The sequence below is a fragment of the Rattus norvegicus genome, chromosome 14, assembly GCF_036323735.1.
Source record: "Rattus norvegicus strain BN/NHsdMcwi chromosome 14, GRCr8, whole genome shotgun sequence".
NCBI lineage: Eukaryota > Metazoa > Chordata > Mammalia > Rodentia > Muridae > Rattus > Rattus norvegicus.
Window position 1 is genome coordinate 32398686 of NC_086032.1, and position 21844 is coordinate 32420529.

Below are 21844 nucleotides of genomic sequence, written 5' to 3' on the forward strand. Positions count from 1 at the left end.
CAAGTTGGCCTTGAATTTTTAATGTAACCAAGAATGACCTTGAACTTCTGATCCTCCTGCCTCTGCATTCCAAGTTCTGGGATTACGGCATTCATGACTATATCTGGTTTTATACCCATGTTGGGAATCGAACTCAGGGACTCATGTAGCCTAGGCAGGTGCTTTAGGACCTGAGCTACATCCCAGCTCTGTTCTGAGCCCTTCTCTATCCCCTCTTCATCTCCACCTACAATGCTGTGCTTGGGCAATGAAAAAGAGGAAGAAAGAGAGAGAGAAAGAGAGAGAGAGAGAGAGAGAGAGAGAGAGAGAGAGAGAGAGAGAGGTTACTGTGCAAGGGACAGCCAGGGGCAGTAGGGTAGGATCTGCAGCTCTCAAAGACTGGCAGGGCCCCACAGATGGACCCCAAAGTCCAAATCCTCGGTTGAAATTAGGTGTAAGGCTTCATCCTAAAGCAGCACACACGTTTCGGTTAGACTATCTATTTAAAATCATGTGTGCCGTTTGTATGGGAGTTAGACCAAATGCCATACAACTTACACCCAGCTCCCATGTTGGAAGTGGTTTGTTCCTGAGGTCTAGTCCCAAATATAGCAAGTTCTAAATGATAAATGATAAACCTCATTTATATGAACAGACAGAACAGTCTTGGTTAAATGATGATTTAATTGGTGGTAGAGAAGAGACAACAGACAGATTCACGGAGGAGCTTAGGGGTGGATTATAAGCAAGTGAGCTGGATGGTAGTTTCCTCCAAGATTTAAACCTTCCACTTTCAGGGAGGCTCATCAAGCACAAGATGCTACAGGGGAGGCAAAGCACCCAGATGTTTCGAGGGGAGTTGGCAGATTCCATCCTGAAGGGAAGCTCAATTTACAGGAAAGACACAATTCCATGGCTTCAGGAACTTCCCAGAACTGAGCAGATTCACTAGGCTCCGCCTCCTCTGAAATACATAACATGTAATACCGCTGAGAGACACTCAGGCGAACTAAGCTGACTGGAAGAAGCAGAGACCATCTGAGCTACTGGAGAGGACACTGTATAACCTGCTGAGCTGCCTGCAGGCTGTGCAGTGAGCTCCAGGTCCCCTGCTTTGTGAGCTGTCACCCATCCTGGGGTGCACCTTGGTCATGCAGCTGTCTGAGTCGCTTCTGCTCCTGTTAGATTGTGGTGGTACCCTTATCCAGTCTATCATACATTCCTTACCCAAGGCTAGTCTGGTGTCACATGGCTTTAACCCCAGCATTTGGGATGTCTTACTCAGTAGGGTATATGACATCTGTATTAACTGCGTATGATGAAGGGTGGAGACACAGCAGAGTGTGTAGGATACAAGAAGCGCTGGGCTCAGGCCACAGCACTGGGCTGCACACACCTGCAATTCCAGCACTTGGGAGATTGAACCAGGAGGGTCAAAAGTGGAAGATCACCCTCTGGTACATAATGACTTCAAGGCAGCCTGGGCTACATGAGACCCTGACTTAAGAAAAAAAGATAAAAGAAACAAATCAAAAACCCCCATGTACCTCAGCTAGTAAGCAGTATGCTCAAGCTTTTTTTCTCTTACGGCTGGCAGCTGAATTCAGAGCCTTATCTACTCCAGGCAAGCCTTGACTATCAAATTGCACCCCAGCCCAGAAACTATTCCACTGCAGGAATGTGGAGGTTTTCCTGTTGCTGGGACAACGGTATGTTCTGTTCTTTCTTGCTTCAGGCGTTCACCCCATGCCTCTGCTTCCCAAGGACCCGACTGGATTTACTATAAGCTTTACTATAAGCTCTCTAAGGTGTAGATTTACTCCTAGATATCCTTTGGATTTTCTCTGTAGTTGAAACGGACCCAGGAGTATGTGAACACAGTAAGGCTGGAGAGAGACCCCTTCCCTTCCATGTTACCCAGTCCAGGGCGTGTATGTATACATTTGTATAAAAAATACTTTATTTCTCCATGTTTTCAGTACAAATGTCCAAAGAGAATTCCATCAAAGAGGTTTTCAAACTTGTTACTAGGTTGGCTGCAGGGCAAATGAGGCAGTGGGGATATAACTGGAGAGACTGGTGAGAGGTCGCAGAATGTTAACAAACTCCAACAAACTCCTTTCTCCTGGAACCAGTGTTCTCACCCTGTACATTCGTGTTATTTTCGGAGGTTCCTGTTTTTATTTGGCATGTAACACATTAAAAACCTATGACACCACAGAACTCAGTGCCGTTCACTGTTTCCAAAGCTATCCCAGACACAGGTAACCTTTTCTTTCTTGTATGGTGGGGGAGAGAGGTAAAGGGGGAGAGGGGAAGGGGGAGGGAGAGGAAGAGAGAGCAAGCCAGGCATGCATGTGTACATGCATAGCTGTTCATACTCCTGGTTAGTGTGGCAGAAGCAGTTTGGAGACACCCGTTTACATCACCCTGACATTGGTTAGTTGGTTCTGTAAAGCTCTGCTCTACGGAAAGCAGACCCTGCAAGCCCAGGTCTGCCGGGAATGTCTTCTCCAGGAACAACACCTTGCTCGGTGAACACTGTTGTTAGGCACTGACATAGACCAGCGACAGTCGGTCAAACACTCCTGCAGAAAGTGTACTTCAGCCTGTCTCAGCGTCTCGAGGAAGGGAACCTGTCACCTGGGCTGCGCTCTTCACCATAAAGCCTGTTCAAAACAAGAACGGGAGGAAAGCTTTTCTATGCTTTGGGTAGGACACAAATGTGCTTTTGTAGAACCTGTGGTTGAAGAACGCAGACAAGGCTTGGCTGAAGAAGACATAGGTCACCACCAGCCACCAGGTTACGTTGTGGAGCCCGAAGGTGACAGCCATGGAGATGTAGATCATCAGCTCTGCTAGGTAGTTAGCAGAAGACACATACTCGAACCAGTCTCCAAAGGGGATTCTGTGCTGGCAGTGGATGACCACACCTGAAACGGAAGGGCAATGGCCTGTTACCACTTCACTTCCGGAACCTCGGACAGAAACTCTACCGAGTATCAAATCCTGTCACGTCCCCACTGTCTGTCAATGTTAGCCAGGCATGAGTGACGCATGACTTTAATTCCAGGGCTTGGGAGGCTGAGGCAGGAGGAGCTCTGTGAGTTTGAGGTCAGCCTGGTCTTTCTAGTGAGTTCTGGGATGGCCAGGGCTACATTAAGGTGACCCCATCTCAAAGCAACAGCAATAAGAAACCAAAACCAACCAACCAACCAAGCAGGAAAAACCAAAACCAAAAAACAAATCAAAAAACACAAAAACCCTCGGCTCGGGTTTTCCTATCAATTCCCACAAGCACACAAGGGCTCAGATGCCAGAGTCAGGAGGCATGAGTTCAAATCCTGACTCTCCCAGTTGATCACTGTGTGACTTCACGTAAACTGCTGGATCTCACTGTGCCTCCATTTCTACAGAACACGACTAATGCAAAATGTGCCCTGATGCGTCAGGCCAGGCTAACTCAGAGGCCAAGTGTCTTTCCTTCAGCCGGGGTCATGTGACTCCATACTCATATGAGTTTTCCACATCCCACCAAATGCATGTGGGCGGTGCTGTCCCCAGAGGTGGGAACAGGACAGAATCACAAACTGTCAGCGCTAGATCTGGCAGGGAGACCAGCCACCTCATTTTACCAAGAGGATCATGATTCAGAAAGGTGTTCAGAAGTGAGTATTTGATTTCGCTGAGGGAGGGAAGGAAGGAAGGAGGGAGGGAAGGAAGGGGAGGGAGGGAGAGAGGGAAGGAAGGAAGGAAGGAAGGAAGGAAGGAAGGAAGGAAGGAAGGGAGGAAGGAAGGATGGGACAGAGATAGCCAGCCTCGAGGGCGAGAGGCCATTTGAGAGGCTCCAGAAGACACCTCACCTTTCTTATTTCTCCTGAGATTGCTGAGAATGACGTGGCACTTATACTGATGGGCAGAGGACCAGAAGAACATCATCATTCCCAAGATGTGGAACCACCGAGCTTGTAGCAGTAGATTCTTCCCCAGAGCGTACACTGTGGGAATCGGAATTGTCACATTAGCCAGTACTACAGGGTTGCCGGGTTCCAAGAATTAAGTCACCGTGTCATCCTTCCATAATGGCCTCTGGACAGAAGAGCTGCTTCTCAGTCTCTGCAGCTATGGTGGTCACAGGCAGAGACTGCAATGACATCCTCTTGAACATTCTTCAAGTGTTTCTGGAGCTAACTTGGTCCCCCCTGAGTGACTTACTGTGTGGTGTGCTTTATGAGTCTATGACTGAGCCTTCTTGTCAGCGTTTCCCATGCAGAAAACATTCTCTATAAAGAAATGTCTCTCTGAGCTGCCGCCCAGAGCCTGGCCAGGGAGATCCTCAATACAGAAAGCTGAGCTAACCCAGGCACGGTGGTTACATGCCTGTCATCCTAGTATTTGGGAAGCTGAGGCAAGACGATCATGAGTTCAAGGCCAGCCAAGTACATGGGAGTTCAAGGCCAATTTGGACTACAGACATGGGAGGGAGCGGGAAGAGGAGGAGGGGTGAGGGAGAGGAAAGCACGTGTGCCCTGCTCAGTTCTGGCTAGCAGAGAGATTTCCTGAGGTAAAGGGTGAGTGGTCTCTCATAAAGAAAAGAGAAATTTAAACCCTGAGAAGAGCAACAAAACAATGCCCTTTCTGGATCAGAGAACCTAGCCTGATGCTGTTCCCAAAGCAGAAGTGTCTGTAGCACAGCCTTCCTTTTGACATGGCACCAAGAAGGGAAGGCAGGCTGCTGAAGAACTCGCAGGGCAAGCACTGGCTCTGGGAAAGTAAATGAAGTCCTTACCGTCATTAGCAGGATTGACTTCCCTGTCTTAACTGAAGAAGCAAATGCTATCCACTGAACACTGGCCAAAGCCTGGGGCCCTGAAGCTAAGGCAAAGCCCTTAAAAACTGTTTAAGGTCACAGCACTGAGGATCACAGTACTCTACACAGAGACCCTCAAGTGGGAGTCAGGGGTCACCTGGAGTCAGCTGGAGCCAGAGTTAATGGCTGACAAGGATCCACCAAATTCACCTGTGGCAATTTCGGTTCTAAACCCGGTTCTTCTGGGTTACAGACACTCCTTACCCTTGCATAAGGACCCTGCTAGATCTGTCTGTGCCCTTGATCACTGACACAGGTTCTGAGCTCAGAAAAACTCAGTCGAGTGGACTCAGGCCCAGCGGACACTCGGAACTACGGGATTTCTACCAGGTCCTACAGACAGCAAATGCAGCTTTTCCTATGGCGGAGGTGACCCCTGACTTGTCTTTTTGAGATAGGGTCTTGCTGTATAGACCTTGCTGGCCCGGAATTCAGTACACGGACAAACCTGGCTTTGAACGTGAAGTGATTCCCTCTCTACCCTACGTACTGGGATTATCAGTGTGAGTCACCTGTGTGCCTGGCTGACACACAATCGGGGCAGGTGCTCTCCCACTTAAACCCCTCTTCAGGAAGCTGCTTCTTGTCAGTGTTTGGTCTCCACAGTAAGGGGAAGTAACAGCATACTGGGGAATACAGTCATACTGCCCCAGTAACTCCAGGTGACCCCATGAGGGGTAAGCAGCTAAAGTGAAGGCTGTTTCGCAAAAGAGTGCTTAGGGAGATATTTTTTGTGGGTGTCTTTTAATGAGGTGGAAGGCAGAAGCTGGGCTCCAGGCACAGAACAAAGTTCAGAAAAGTGATGTAAGGCACTGATAGAAAGAAAGCAAATGAGCAATCAAGGAGTCTGGAAAGTTCTCTGGCCAAACAGCCACAGATGACGGCTGTGCATCCGAACGCCATGGGGGAGATCTGCGCTCGAAGACTGACTTGATTAATGATCAATATGGATTTTTTTTTTTGGTTCTTTTTTTTCGGAGCTGGGGACCGAACCCAGGGCCTTGCGCTTCCTAGGCAAGCGCTCTACCACTGAGCTAAATCCCCAACCCCCAATATGGATTTTTAAGTGAGAAGTGTCCTCTGCAGGTTCAAGGATTTGAACGCTTGCTCTCAAGTTGGTAACCCTGTTTGTGCAGCCTTGGAGGGAGCACAGCACTCGAGGTGAGCCTGGGACTGTACAGCCTCTCGAGACTTCCTGTCCTCTCTTTCCGCTTCATAAATGTGGTTGAGATGTGACCTCTCAGCTCCCTGCTCCTGGCGGATCGCTGCCACGCCCACCTGCCTGTGATTCTCAGCTCTCTGTGACTGTGAACCAGAATAAGATCCTCCTTCCTGGGCTGGGGATTTAGCTCAGTGGTAGAGCGCTTACCTAGGAAGCGCAAGGCCCTGGGTTCGGTCCCCAGCTCCGAAAAAAAGAACCAAAAAAAAAAAAAAAAAAAAAGATCCTCCTTCCTTCTGGAAGTTGTCTTGGTCACAGTGCTTTATCACAGCAACCAGAAAAGTAACCAGTACAATAGAATCTGAAGGAATTAGAAGAGAAGCTGAGTGAATAGCTGGAACCAGTAAATAATTCGAAAATCGAGGAGCTATCTGGGCCATATGCCTACCTTCTTTCAAATAATCCTTCCAGCCTCAGGAAGTGTATTATAGCCACAGAGCAGACTTTAAGGAGCACTGTGAGACTGAAATCAAACAAGAAAAGGCTCAGTCACTGGTAGTTGTTTCCAACTACTAGATCTCTGTCTCAACTTATGACATATGGCATGGGAAGAGGGTCCCAGAAGATCCGGGCTGAAAGCCCGCGCTCCAAGATCAAGTTAACCTCCAAACATTCACCCCAATCACCCAAGAGGATAAGAGGTCTGTATTATCTGCACACATGTTTATGAAGCTGACATTCACACACAGAATGCAGCTCCCTGGCTTCCATGTAAAACACCAACTGACTTCACTTCCTTCTCATACACAGACGTTGGCTTCCCTCCTCCTGGCTGGAGAGCACTGGGAAACCTTAAGGCAAGTTTTCCTCTTCCCTCGGGCTGCCCCATGTGAAGAAGGGCTTTGTTGTGAGGGCAGCCATCCCAAGAATTGATGTCAAGAACAATTTGCATTCCTTCTCCACATCAGAGCTAATTACCTCAAGTCCCTTTGTCTCATTTTCTATGATTTAATACCTAATAGTGACTTCTCCCCCTCCCCTTCTCTATACCCCTAGACAACGGGGCTCTGCGGGGGCCACTTCCTTTGGTGGCCCTTTCTTTGGAGTCTGCCACCTGCTGTTCAGAGCTCAGCCCTACTCCCTCCCTCCTTCCCTCTAGATCAACTCCACACAACTTAACTTCCTTATCCTTAAACAGCCCCAGGAATGATCTGTACTTTCCTATTGCCCCTGAAGGCTGATGTGAGCATCCCTAGGTTTTATTGGTCACAGTTAAAGTATCTACCCATTGACACGATGACTTTGGAAGCTATTGCAAGGGCCACTTACCGTTCTTGTCATTCATGGGCACTTGGCTCAGTACGGTCAGGCCAACAAGGACATAGTAGACCAGCCCGAAACAGTACTGCACGACGTGAATGGCCGTGTTAGAGAAGACGCTGACGTAGAAGCACTCGAAGAGTCTCCGAAGACTATGGACCCAGAGGAACACCAACACTAAGAAGGTAGACAGAGCCAGCTCGCCTGCTGCAAAGCAGGAGAGAATGGGACACGGTCAGCGTCAGTGTCTCCTCAGGATTAAGTCAAGGGTTGAGTTTACCCACTGCGCAACCTAAGACCAGAGTCAAAGGGTTATAAAGACCATTTGGACTAACACCTTCCTCTTTCAAAGTGTAAGGACACAGGCCGACTGGGTTACATAGTAAATTAGTGGCAGGGTGCTGGGAAGGGAGATGGCACTCATCTCTAACTCCCTCATTTAAAAGCCTTCCAGAGCACAAGGGCATCACCATGAAGGGTGGAGGCACTTAGGACTCAGGGTCCGTGAGTCTCTAGTTCCTGTACTGACTCCTGAATGCAGATGGTCAGGGAGAGACCCATGTTGATGTTGGATAAGTCCTATCTGGTAGGACCCCCGGTCCACACCCACCCATCAAGGCACAGACAGAGGCAGGCATTAAACAGGTGAATATTCTTTTCCAGACTTAATTAATAAAGGACAGAAGTTGGAGTTGAATAGGGAGGCACTTGCCTTGTATCCGAGAAGCCTTGGACTCCATCCCCAGGGCTGCCAAAGGAAAAACAAAGGAGAAATGACATGCTTGGAGAGAAGAGTGGCTCCATGACCCACCTTCCTGCAGGTCTGTTATTAAGGGTTCCAAGGACACAGGAACAAAAGCTCACTTTTAAAATAGTATAAACTCTGGTCCCTCTTTTTAAAAAGAGTAACGCAGACATGCACGCGCGCGCGCACACACACACACACGCACGCACACACAGAAAGGACACAGACAGACACACAGACACACACATACACACACACGCGCGCGCACACACACATACACACAGCAAGGACACAGACACACACACATTCACAGACACACACAGACAAACACACACAGACACACTCACAGACACATACACACTCACAGACACATACATACTCACACACACACTCACAGACACACACACACAGACAAACACAGCAAGGACACAGACACATACTTACAGACACACGCACACACACTCACAGACACACACAGAGACACATACACACTCCCAGACACACACACACTCACACAGACACACACACACAAACACACACTCACAGACACCCACACAAACACACACTCACAGACACACACAGCAAGGACACAGACACACACTCACAGACACACACACACAGACACACACACATACACACACACACAGCAAGGACACAGACACACACAGATACACACACACAGCAAGGACACAGACACACACAGACACACACAGACACACACAGACACACACACACACACACACACACACACACACAGCAAGGACACAGCCTGTTGAGATTTTATTACCAGGAATGACTGGCATCCAGCTTAAGAATCTGACCAGCACCCCATAGTTTTTCTCTCTAGTATGACCCTGTCCTGAGGTTAAGGACTCCATTCTAACCTCTATCAATATAGATTCGCTTTGCTCTTTGTATTTTAAGTAAATTAAAACCCAGTTTTCAATTCTTTATGAACATGTTAAAACAAATAATAAAAACTCCTCAAATCTAATCTTCTAAATACATAGACATGGTAAGCAACAAAGGGACACATGCATATAAACACAGTAAGCAACAAAGGGACACATGCATAAACATGGTAAGCAGCAAAGGGATACATGCATAAACATGGTAAGCAGCAAAGGGACACATGCATAAACACGGTAAATACCAAGGGCATGCATGCATTAGGACCCCAGACCCTTCTATAGAGACTATCACTGCTAGTCAGTTTCATTGTTTAGCCAAAGACTCATGATATAACATTTACCCTTAATTTTAATTGATTTATTTACTCTCTTGAGAGCATGTGGTATTTGTGTATGTGTGTGTGCGTGTACGCACGCACCAACTCGTAGGAGTCGTTATTTCCTCCTTCCACAATGTGGGTCCTGCAGATGCACCTTGGATCACCATGCCCAGTGGGAATGCCTTTACCTACTGATCTACCTCACCAGTCCCCAAACCTCTCTAAAAGTTTACCGAAAAGTAATTTTCAAAGTCAAAGTTCTGGGAGCCGTAAGGCATGATTCTGGCTGCAGCTGTATAAATGATAAATGTGTCCTTGCAAACTTGAGGTGTTCCCAAAGCTTCTCCAGTCTGTGTGAGGCCGTCTCCATAAGATTATCACACACTGATAACATCAGAAGGGGAACAGCCAGTCCTGCATTCAGCACAGGCTTCCGAGACAGCAGACCAGAGCCTGACCCTGGGCTTGGCCACAGCTCACTGAGGACTGGGGACCGACTACCATGCAAATTCTGTCTACCCTCCGCTTACCAGACCTGCAGAGGGACCCCATGGGTGAGAGTATGGGCAGGAACCAGGAACAGGAGAGGGAGCCAAATTACCTTGGAACTGCGTGACCCCAAGAGTTCTGAGCAAAGCCCAAAGCCAGCTTGGAAACGGCGCTCCCAGGAACAGAGACTGAGACAGGAACCAGAGCAGGGAGCCATTCCATAACACTGAGACGACGTAGAAGTGAGAAAAGTACCTGCAACAGGACGAAGAGTTAGGCAATGGCCAGTAAGCTCTACAAGCCCCAGGCCCCGCCCCCTCCACCCTCATCCCAGTTTTAAACAGAACCTGAATCCTAAGTGGGGGTAGGGGTGGGGGCGCATTTCAAAATGTGCTTCCGAATCATGAGACCCAATACATTGGAGTAGAAAAGGGATCAGTTAGCAACCTCTCATCTCTGGGTTACAAGAATGGTCCCCGGATTCTCACATAGGAACTAGATCCTCCTAACACCAGTGAGATCTGTGAAAGTTAGATCCCAAACTGGATCGCAGTAGTTGAACCTGGTTCTCTGAAACAGCAGCGAGCACTCTTAACTGCTAAACCCTCTCTGCAGTCTCATACGCCTCATCTAAAAATTTATTATCATTTCTATGCGTGTGCATGTACACGCGCTGTCGCAGAAGACCCAAGTTCGATTTCCAACGCCCATGTCAGAGAGCTCGTAACTTCAGCTAAGCTAGCAGTCAGTAATTCCCGTCCCCCTCACTGGGATTGCAAGTGCATGTGCCACGTCTGGCTTCTATGTGTGCGCTCGGGATCGAACTCAGCTCCTCATGCTTCTGGGGCAGGCGCTTTACTACCTGATCCATTTTCTTTCTCCTCAAACCTTCCAAATTAATTTTTTTATAATATGAAGAAGACTGCAACAATAACGCCAAGTGGTGACTCCTTATGAGTCTATTTCTCCGACTACTAAGACCATGGACCACCTATTTCTCAATGAATTATTTACAAAGCAAATCAACATAAAGGCACAAAACCGATTAAAGGAAACCAGCGATGCCAACTGAATGTAAAAGATGAAGTCAATATGATAAGACAAAATCACTTAAGATGCAATGAGGACCCCCGGGGTACTTGGTGGTGGCACACTCCAGCAATCCTGACTGTGCCAGTGCTGCAATGTGGATGTGGACTGCCTGCAAGTGGACACACCCACTGTGATGGTTTGAATAGATGTGGCCCCCATAGACTCATGTGTTTGAATGCTTGGCCCATAGGAGGTGGCACTACTAGGAGTTGTGGCCTCGTGGGAGTGGGTGTGGCCTTGCTGGAGGAAGTGTGTCAGGTCTCCTGTGCTCAAGCTACACCCACTGTGACACAGTCTCTCCTTGCTGCTTGGGGATCAATATGTAGAACTTTTGCTCCAGCACCATGTCTGTCTGCCTGCTGCTATGTTTCCTGCTATGACGATAATGGACTAAGCCTTTGAAACTGTAAGCCAGCCCCAGTTAAATATTGTACTTTATAAGAGTTTAGTGCACACGACGTCTCCTTACAGCAATAAAACCCTAACTAAGACTTCCCTTACTTAATAAAGCATACATCCTAAGTCTAAACACTCCACATGAAATTAAAATCTTGCAGGAAAATGGATGGACTTTAAGCGAGGAAGCTCGCTTCCAAGCAGAGGGAAAGGCTACCAAGGCCCGGAGAGGGTTTGTGCTGGGTGTACTCCATCTATGGCTCCCTTGTGGCTCTGTAAACATAACCTGGAAGAGAGGGCAGAGGACACCGAACCCTGTAAGGATGCTGCCTTTTGTACTGAACCCTGTAAGGATGCTGCCTTTTGTACTGGGGAATCCATCTAGGCTTACCAAAATAAAGCATTTTTTTAAAAAAGAAAATCATCATTCGATCCTTTCCGAAATTTCAAAATATCCATGTGGATATTTTGAGAGGGGCCGGGGAGATGGCTGAGCAGGAGTTAAGAGCACTGGCTGCTCTTCTAAAAGACCAAGGTTCTCTTTCCTTCTTTCTTTCTTTCTTTCTTTCTTTCTTTCTTTCTTTCTTTCTTTCTTTGTTTCTTTCTTTCTTTCTTTCTTTCGTTTTGGTTTCTATTTGTGGTCCTAGCTGTCCTTGAACTTCTTTATCTCCACTCCCCCACCCCTGCCACAGCCTCCACCACTACGCCAGTTGCCTCCCTCAAACTGTCCTGGCCAGATGCCAAAAATGTGCACAGGGAAAGCCAATAAACCTGTGATCTGGGAAAAAAAAAAAAAAAAGACCAAGGTTCAATTCCTAGCACCACATGGTGGCTCACAACCATCAAACCCATCCCGTTCCAAAGGATAAGTCTCCCTAGTCCAGCCTCCAGGGGCCCCTGGCATGCACATGGTGCCCAGACATATATGCAGGCGAAATATTCCTAAACAAAAAGGCAACGAGACACACTTAAATGTCCGTCAGCGGGTGGCATAGAGACTGTTTACTTGTGACATAAAGGCTGGGGCCTGGGAGCTAGCGGGAGAGGCAGGATCATGAAATTGCATCTTCACAACTATTCTATGGTTTGCTTTCTTTGCACCTGGGAAACCACGGGTTTCTTATCCAAGGGCACAGCGGTGGTGGCAGTTGGCTCCGGATGCAGCTAGAAAGACTGGTGTTTAGGTCACATGGTTGCTTCTCTGCCTGCAGACGAGGCTTGCCTTAAATTCTTTTCCTAGCCCTGCCATCACACACAGCCAATTTATGGGGGACCTACAGGCAGGCGGATCAGTTGTTTCGAATGAATTTCCGAGCTATGCCTCACAAATGGCTCAGCTACTTCTGCAGTGGTTTGTGTCGATACACATCATTGTTTTTTAGCCTCACATTTTGTTCTGCTGACCGAATGTCTTCATACAGGAAACACTTTTGAGTCTTTATGGGAGGTCCTGTCTCTTGCTTGTCTTTAAAGACTCAAAAATGCAGATCCTCAAATCCCCACTCCCTTCTGGGCTAAGACACTCCTTTTTTTCTCCTTCTGTAACCTGCTTCCTGGAAGTGCCGTTTTCCAAGTCCTGGGAGTAGGGACACAGCAATCTTTATGGCTGTACATGGTTTGGTGTGGGTACTCCTTTGACCAGCAACCACTTGGGTAATTATTATGGGCTGCGGCTGAATGCAGGGAGGAAGAAGGACTGTTGACAAAGGCCCTAGCCCTTTCTCGAAATGTTACCACGAGCGCAAGACATGTGGAAGATACTAAGAAGATCAAGTTTATGGACATCTAGGTAATCCACTTATTAAAGTCAAGCTTATGCCATAAGGAACCCATGCATATCTTGAGTAGTGAATGATGAGATCTCATGGTGAATGATCACTGGTTGTTCTGTGGTTATAGAAACAACACCGTTTCAAGGAGTCTTCAACGGTATTGAATATAGTATATTCTACCAAGGCTGTTGTCCTGTGTCCTGTCAATGACACTCATAAATAAGGAAATGCTAACTCCTTAAATGCAAGAGGTTGATGACTCTAAATATGTAACCCATGTATCCAATCCACAGATCCCCTGATGCTTCTGATGTTCCTGGTAAGACCCGGCAGCCTCTGACCCGCAGAGGCCGGTTCAGTGATAATATTTTCCATAGACCATGGAGCTATTTTGAAATGTTAGAAACAAGCGTTTCTATCTGCTGTTGATGCCAAAAACAATGAGATGCTTGGTCCTGGGTATTTACTTATACACTTTTCCTGGGGATTGAATCAAAACAAGAAAGCAGGTGTTGCAGATGTCCAGTGTTGTGTGTGGTGCACACCTTTGATCCCAGCACGAGGGAGGTAGAGGCAGGTGGACCTCTGTGAGTTCCAGGATAGCCATGGCCATACCCTGTTCCAACAAAAACAAAAACAACACACAAACAAACATAAACAACCCCAAAACTCAACAAACATTGGGTCCCAGGTTGGAGAACAGAAAACAACATTCCAGGAACTGACTTAGGTTTTACTCTTGCTTCCTTGGGAGAAAATAATTACAAACACAATGACCTAAATACTACCATGTGTGCAGACATGGGGCTCAGCGCTGCCTGTTTGTAAGTGTGGACATCACCAAGCTTAATATTCATTTTCACTCCTGACGAGTCATTACACTTCGCACAAGGAGAAACTACTCAAAAATATTTAATTCCTAAGCACATTAGCTAAGGTTATCAAATACTATAAAATCTGGATTAACCAAGATATTACAAAGTGCCTCCCTCTGGGGTAAATCCCCTGCCATTTGATTTTTCAGACATGATTCAGGTCTGCGTGGTGCAAGAGCTTGCCAAGGTGTCAACAGTCCCGCATCTTACGAAGGTCTAGCCTCCACCCTCACTGGTACAACCAGTCTGAATATGTGCACACGGGGATGAGAATGAAGATGGTGACAGGTCCCTCACTGGTCTGTCACGGGGACCAAAGGAAGAAAGGCTTTCGGTTCTTTTTTTTTTTTTTTCCGGAGCTGGGGACCGAACCCAGGGCCTTGCGCTTCCTAGGCAAGCGCTCTACCACTGAGCTAAATCCCCAACCCAAGAAAGGCTTTCAAGTCATTAGCCTCCACTGTGGTAGTCGTCTCTAACTCACTAATTATTATTTCCTCATGATGAATGTGCTAAACACAATGTCAAGGGAGATACTCTGGAAACAGGGAAGTGAGAATCTGGCAATAGGACGTTACTTTACCCAACCCCAGTCACCCCCCTTTTATATAGGGGGAGGCGGTCATTACAAAGGACACTGTTTTGATGCAAGTTTTCCCGTTTTTGTTTTTTAAATCTTTGTCGAAATTAAAAATGCCTTCCCTTATTGACCTGGATTTGTTGGACCTTCTCTGGTACTGAAGAAAAGAAAAAACTCAATGTAGGAAAACAACAACAGCCCCATCACCTCAGAGCACCTGAACACCACAGGAGTTCTGCTCTAAGCTCTGGAAGAAGGAAAGAATCACTCTTTCCCAATGCTGTAAGAATTACAGGAAGTCAAGTGTTACAGGGATGAGTACAGGGAAGGCACACCTCTTTCTTGGCTGTTGCATAAAGACAGACGAGTACAACAGCTGAGGAGACAGAATGGGGAGAAGTGATTTTTAAGAGTGCTTTGAAGTCCCTGGATACTACGGCCTTTTTCTTTTTCTTTTTTTCACTTCCTTCTTCTCATACACAACTACTTGTCTTCTGGTTTGTTGAAGCAGTAAGTCAGACAACACTTGCCACAGGACCTTTCTCAAAATCCAAATTGCTATATAGTATAAGGGATACAGGCCAATCAAATCCAAGGACAAGAGGATGGCAGGATCCGCTCCTCTCCTTAAAACTGAGCCTCTAAGGAAGAGTTCTTCCGGGCCTTATCTCTTTACCATTCATTCTTCACAATGACATGGGTCTCAGCTCTCACACTGAACCCCTAGATAGACCTCCTCCAATAGCCAAGAGAGAGCTGGGGCCAGTTGATAGTCCCACCGCCATCTGCAGAGGTGGGCAAAGTCTACAGATTTCGAAAACAACTTAGATGACTCCATCAGAACCCATCACATTCCTTCAATTTCAGTTCTAAACGCAAATGCACGATGCATTTCACGGAAAACGACACAGCTTTACTATCTAAAATAATAACTAATAGAGTAGTTAAGATGGCTTCTCCATCTACACACTGAATTCAACGTGGAGCTAGAGAGAGAGAGAGAGAGAGAGAGAGAGAGAGAGAGAGAGAGAGAGAGAGAGAGAGAGAGCAAGCAATGTAGCAGGTCTCACATATTCTCAGTGGAGTCTATATGAGCATATGAGCCCCGGAAGAATTTAGTATTTCACAACTTGGTGACTGAACCTTCTGGGATGGGGATGGGATGGGGCATCCCGGGCCAGTTTAACAGCGCACTTGTGGAGATGCAGGATGTCAGCACAACTCCGGGGGAGCACCCTCTGGACCTCTTTCTTGAACTGGGACAGGTTGGGCTGTGAATGGGGAAATCGAGGAAGAACTTGCCTCCATGTCCAGGAACTTCCTCGACCTCAAGTTCTGAGGAAAGGAAGCGGAAAACTGGGGATAAAGAAGCTAGGGCGGCTCCCTGGGGCCCCGGCCAACATTGAGATGCTCTGTCACTTCCGGGGACAGCTCGGGGCAGCCCCTGGCTCATGTGCCCGCGCCACTTCTATTGCCCCCTGCCGGGCGCGCCCGCCACCGAGGTTACCTCTTGGGGACGTCGAAGGCCCTGCAGACGGCGGGGCGCCGCGAGCCGGACTGCTTGGTCTTCCCGTAGCGGATGAGGTCCTGGAAGAGCGCGCAGCTCGGTAGCAGCCTGGCGGGCGCCAGCTGCAGCAGCAGTGCGAGCAGGAAGGCGGCGGCCAGCAACAGCCACAGCGCACGCAGCGGGTTCAGGACCGAGAGCTCGGCCCCCGCCCAACCAGCCATGGCCGGGGAGCGGGCTACGCACGCGCGCCGCCGCGCCGCCCTCCCTCCCTCTCTACCTCCCTCCCTCCGGCCTCGGCGGCGCGCTTGGCCGTGACGCGGCTCCTGGGCGGGACGCGCGGCCCCGCCCCGGGCTAGGCGCTTCTTTGCTGTTTGTGCTCCTGCTCACCTTGGGCAAGCAGGCTGCGCTTTAGACTCTTACTGCCTGTAATCTAATTCCTAGATGCAACTTCAACTTGAAGTTCTGCAGGAGTATGCAAGAACACGTGCTACTGTACAAGTCTTAAAGAAATACGTTACACCTATTTATAAAGTGGAGTAGGAATATGCCAAGAGGTATGGGTGAAAGCCTAAGACAGCTTGGGGAAATTGGTTCTCTCCTTCCACCATGTGGCACATGGGGCAATCCAACTCCGGTGGTCAGGTTCTCACCAGCCCAAGTTTCTGTAAACTTTGATTGACTGCGGGATACTGCTGTGAGAAGGTATAAAGAGAAATTTTGGTTGAATTCTTGGCTGAGTTCACAGACGGTCCCCCAGGAGTCAAGATCTGAAGAATCTTAGTACCATGCTGGGCCCCCAGTAGCTCCAGATTCATTAGCTTACTCCAGATGGGGGTCACTGTGTAAATTCAGGGCTGACCTCTGGAAAGGCCTTGGAGGGAATTTTAAGCTTTGTCAATTGTAGGTTGGATCTTGGAGTGGAAAAAAAAAAGTAATGCCCTCCACGGACATAAGTTTTTCATTCATCTGCTTCATGAACAAACTGTTTAACTAACTGTGTCTGCTGCCTATAGTGCTGGGAACGAAAACACAAGATTTGGAAGACTCATTGGCTTGAGTCCAAGGGTCAGTGGGGTATGTGTGTGTGTGTGTGTGTGTGTGTGTGTGTGTGTGTGTGTGTGTGCCTGCGCACTTGCACTCTCGAGGTCTTCAAAACCTCCCTTCAAGAATCTGGGGCTTGCTCTGATGCTATCTTTCAGGGATCAATGGAAAACACCATCACATTGGATGAAAGCCTGACAGGTGCTTAGTACTATTTCAGGCTATGGGGTCCCAGAATAACACAGGCTACTCACAAAGGAGGAAGCAACTTGGGATCCAATTGCACCCGTATAATACAAGTCTTTATCATAGCCTTGTCTCCAACAGAAAAACGACCACACCCCTGAATACACCTTGATGTCTTTAGCCAAGTTATGGTACACTCACATTTTCTCTCTTTAAAAAATATTTATTTCTAGATTGTGTGTGTGTGTGTGCATGTGTGATTACAGGTGCCTTCAGAGTTCCCAAAAGAAGTCAGTCAGATCCCCTGGAGCTGAAGTTACAGGCATTCATGGTGGTTTGAATGAAACATGTTCCTCCTTTATTAGGAGAGGTTGTAGAACTTCGAGAACAGGGAGCCTTACTGGAGGAAGTCCGTCCCTGAAGACATAGACTTGCCCCATTTCCAGTTCACACTTCGTGCTTCGTGTTTGTAGTTGAAGGTGTCTTAGCTTTCTACTGATGAGATGACTAAAAGGAACTTGGGGAGGAAAGGGTGTTTATTTCAATTCTCTTTCCGTGTCACAGTCCAAGTCGCTGAGGAAAGTCAGGGCGGGAGCTGGAGGCAGGAGCTGAAGTGGAAGCCATGGAGGAGTGCTGCTTACTGGCTTGCTCCTCGTGGCTTGCTTAGCAAACTTTCATATTCAACTCGGGCTAACCTGCCCAGGGGTCTCCCTGCGGGACTGGGCCCATCCTCATCAATGATCATTATTAATAATTGAGGGATTTTCTTAGTTAAGCTTACTCTCCCCAGTTATATAACTCTGGCCTGTGTCAACTTGACAAGAGCAACCAGGACACTCGGGGTCCTGCTCCAGCCCCTACTACCCTGCCTCCCCTGACAGCATGGGCCCTTCCTCTGGAACCGTGGCCAATGATTTCTTCGGTAAGTTGTTTTTGATCATTGTATTTTACCACAGCAACAGAAACTATGACTACTAATACAGAATCAATTCTCATCCTCTGCAAGAGCAGTATTTATCTTAGCCATTGAGCCATCTCTCCACTCCCCACTTACTCGGTATCAGTAGAATGCCATGTGGCTGTTGGCGTGATAACTATGGAGACTGAGCACACAGAAAGCTGACAATGATAAGGGTGTGACCACACTTTCCCAGGGGAGACATAAACACAGCTACTCACCCCAGGTAGGAAACCCATGTTGAACCAAAGTCCTCATGACACCACAGTCTGATCTCGTGAACTAGTGAGATTTATTGGGTTATTATTAGGCTGGATCTGTGCTTAACCCCTGCTCAAGCTAGGAAACCAGGTCTGCCCTCCTCCCCGCAACCCCGATCACTTGGAGAAAATTCCAGGCTCACATGTCATCACTGCTCTGAGAGGGCCTAAATCACTCTATTTTAGAACAGGCAGTCATGTTAGGCCTTAAGCTTCCTTTTCCCAAGAAAGCAGTCAAGGCTTCTCAGAAAAACCACAGATAGGGGTCACTAATCAGCAAGGGCCCTGACATTAGCTAAGCCCAAGGGCTGAGACAGTTCTTGGAATTTATCTAAGGCCTGACCCAAAATGGTAAAACTTATATAGCGAATAATTAAAATGGTACTAATGTAGCCACTGCTTACCTAGCCATTCATATTAAAAATGACCTAACCATCCCCAGAATTCTCCTATCTGTGCCCAAAAGAAGCTTGCAAACTCTCCCCAGGGTCTCCATTTTGTATAAACAGCTGACCCATGAATGTTGATTGCTTCTGTAGAGTAAGCACTCTTTGCTTTTGCATACTATTTAAGTCTGGGGTTTTCCTTTAGTGACTCGTGGGCCCTTACACCTTGTCTCCCTGCTTCTAGCAACCCACCCAAGAATGTCTGCCCAGGGCCTCAGTTTTTGACCATGTATGGGCACAGTCCAGCTCCTAGCTGACACGTCATTACTCCTCACCTATGCTCTATAAAACCCTCTTGCTTGAGTCTGAGTGGTGTGTGACTTCGGAGAACCCACAGAGAGTTGCCTCCTAACAAACCTGCCTCCATATACTTTAATCTGGTATAATCTGACTTATATCTGCATCACTGAGAGAGAAAAAACCTCTCAGTCACTTACAGAAATATGGGTTTCAGAGGTTCAGGCTGTTACCATCATGGAGAGAAGCATGGTAGCATCCAGGCAGACACTGTGCTGGAGAAGGAACTGAGAGTTCTACGTCTTGATCTGAAGGCAGCAGCAGGAGAAACTGTACACCACACTGGCTGTAGCTTGAGCATAAGAGATCTCAAAGCTCACCCCCACAGTGACACACTACCTCCAACAAGGCCACACCTCCTAATAGTGCCACTCGATAGGGACCAAGCATGCAAATACATAAGTCTATGGAAGCCATACCTATTCAAACCGTCACAGTGGGTAAGGAGTTACTTATAAGATCAAAAAATCGGGTTCGGTCCCCAGCTCCGAAAAAAAAAAGATAAAAAAATGACTCAAAGACAGTTGCATCACCGCAGCACACTCCAGGGCAGAGGCAGCTCACACAGTTGTGGACTTGGAGTACACTGCACACCCTGCAGGCGGCTCAATAGGTTAGAGGTCCAAGGGCCTCAGCTGTTTCTAAACCTTTTGTAGGGGCCTGTGATGGTTTCTGCATCTTCAACACAGCTGGTCTGCTGCCAGAGTTATCTCTGCAGTTTTTCTTCTCTGAGAGTCTTTGAACTCAGCCTCCTGAGGGGGACTTTTGCTTTTATTGCTTACTCTGACAGGGAGGGGCCTAGTGAATTTTGTCAGTTTCAGGAACTTCCTGAAGAAGCTCTTTTGAGTTGCTTACTTGCCTGCTTAAGAAGCTTCCTGCAGAAGGGAATGTTTAACTGTGGAGAAAACTGTTATGTAACAGATGCTTAAAATTGCCACACACTGTTGGGGTTCAGTCTGTAACTATGTATTGTAATACCAAATTCTATCTCCCAAGGTCTAGTTGTCTCACCGGAGTGAATTCTCACATATATCAGCTTTTGTTGTGCAATCCTTGCTCCTTAATATTAAACTATTGGTTAATAAAGATGTCTACAGCCTATAGCTGGGCAGAAGAGAGATAGAAAGGGCTTTGGTTCCTGGGCTTGGGTCTGAGGAGAGACCTAGAGGAAGAAAGGAAGAGGAGGAAGGAGAAAGGCACCATAGGTAGGTAGATCGTGAGAATATGGACACGAGGGCCAGCCTGATGGAGTGCAGCAGACCAGGCTGAACCTGACAAGTGATATCTTGGGGTTACTGACAGGGAGGTAGACAAACTAGCATAGAGGGTCGATATCTGCCCAGCCCTAATGCTTTAAGGCTTTAAGGGTTTATATTAAAACCATAAAAATATAATGGTTTTGTGTCTTTTATTTGGGAACTAAATGGTCTAAGGTGGGATCGGAACCCCCAAATAAAATTTACCATAATACTATGGTGCCCAACTTACAGCAATTAGAACCCAAGTCTATAGAGATCCAGGTGAATGATGGGGGAAAAGTCAGGCTTGGTCTTTTTTAAAAAGAACAAAAGCAGAGCAAAGCCCGAGGACACAATAGCTGCAAAGTCTCCCAAGCTCAGTACAATTAAACCAGAGAGAGTTAGGCCTGAAGCCTCGGCCTGAAGCAGTGCAGACGCCTGTGGGCTGGAAAGGTCTGACCAGGGCTGGCATAGGCAGCACCCGAAGCTCTGAGCTATCTGAAATGATAGGACCGAGCTAGCAGCAGCACAAGGTACAAAGGAAAAAGCCCCAAGCATCCAAACTGGGAAGGTGTTAAGTGTAAAAGGGGTAAATTGAAATCCTTAGCGAGAGAGTTAGAGATTATAGTTTCTTTCTAGTTGTGGTCATCACGGAGATAGTTACAATATGTCCCCTGATGACCACAGCGTTCTGTGCCCTCTGTAAAAAGAGTAAAGAAGCCTTAGGTAAGGGGAGAACTGAGAGGTGGAATGCTAAATCACCAGCAGTAAAAACAAAAGAATTAAAAAGGCTCTTCCCAATAGAAATAAGGAAATTTATGGCCGCTGGAACTTAGAGCTTGCTGGCTATGAGGTGTTTGTCAGCTCTTTCGGCTAAGGGCCACCAATATAGTGTGCCAACACCTAACTTCCAAGGAATAATGTTGGGGTATGCTGTGTGAAATTGTGTCTTTGTCCTTCCTCACATACCTAAGGCATTCTCTGATTGACTTTAATAAAAATCTGATGGCCAATTAGTTGGGCAGGAAGTGGAAGGCGGGACTTCCTGGGAGGGAGAAAGGAACTCTGGGAAGAGGAAGGAAAGCTTTTCCCCAGGAGACATGGGAGGAGTAGGGCATGCTTACTACTGGCCTAGAAGGTATACTTAGCCATGTGGCTGGATGGGGCTAGGTGGTCAGTTTAACTTAGACGACCTAGAAGAAAGTCTGTCCAGCTAAGGCCTTTGGCTTTGACATATTAAAAGGTCTCTATGTGGTTATTTGGGAAAGGCTGGTTAAGGAACAATTGCCAATGTATTCATTTCCAGCATTAATATATAAAGAATATTAATAATCATTTTTAAGATTTTTTTATTTTTTTAATCTTTTTTTTAATGTATGTGAGCACTGCCACTCTCTTCAGACACA

The 21844-nt window shown here is 47.3% G+C and overlaps 1 protein-coding gene across 3 annotated transcripts; it reads right to left on the reverse strand.

Moving 5' to 3' along the window:
* Window positions 1–1917: 1917 nt before the first annotated feature.
* On the reverse strand, window positions 1918–16302 carry Srd5a3 (steroid 5 alpha-reductase 3). Of its 3 annotated transcripts, NM_001013990.1 has the most exons (7): window positions 16013–16245; window positions 9906–10048; window positions 8041–8076; window positions 7338–7535; window positions 3843–3977; window positions 2864–2912; window positions 2096–2648 (listed from the first exon to the last, which is right to left on the reverse strand). In NM_001013990.1, the coding sequence occupies exons 1-7, from the start codon at window positions 16231–16233 to the stop codon at window positions 2594–2596; spliced, it is 837 nt and encodes a 278-aa protein (NP_001014012.1). In that variant the 5' UTR covers window positions 16234–16245; the 3' UTR covers window positions 2096–2593. The 3 variants fall into 3 exon arrangements, with proteins under 3 accessions (XP_038947815.1, NP_001388362.1, NP_001014012.1); XM_039091887.2 differs by having other exon boundaries at window positions 1918–2912; window positions 7338–7532; window positions 16013–16302; NM_001401433.1 differs by having other exon boundaries at window positions 1918–2912; window positions 16013–16288.
* Between the last annotated feature and the right edge of the window lie 5542 nt (window positions 16303–21844).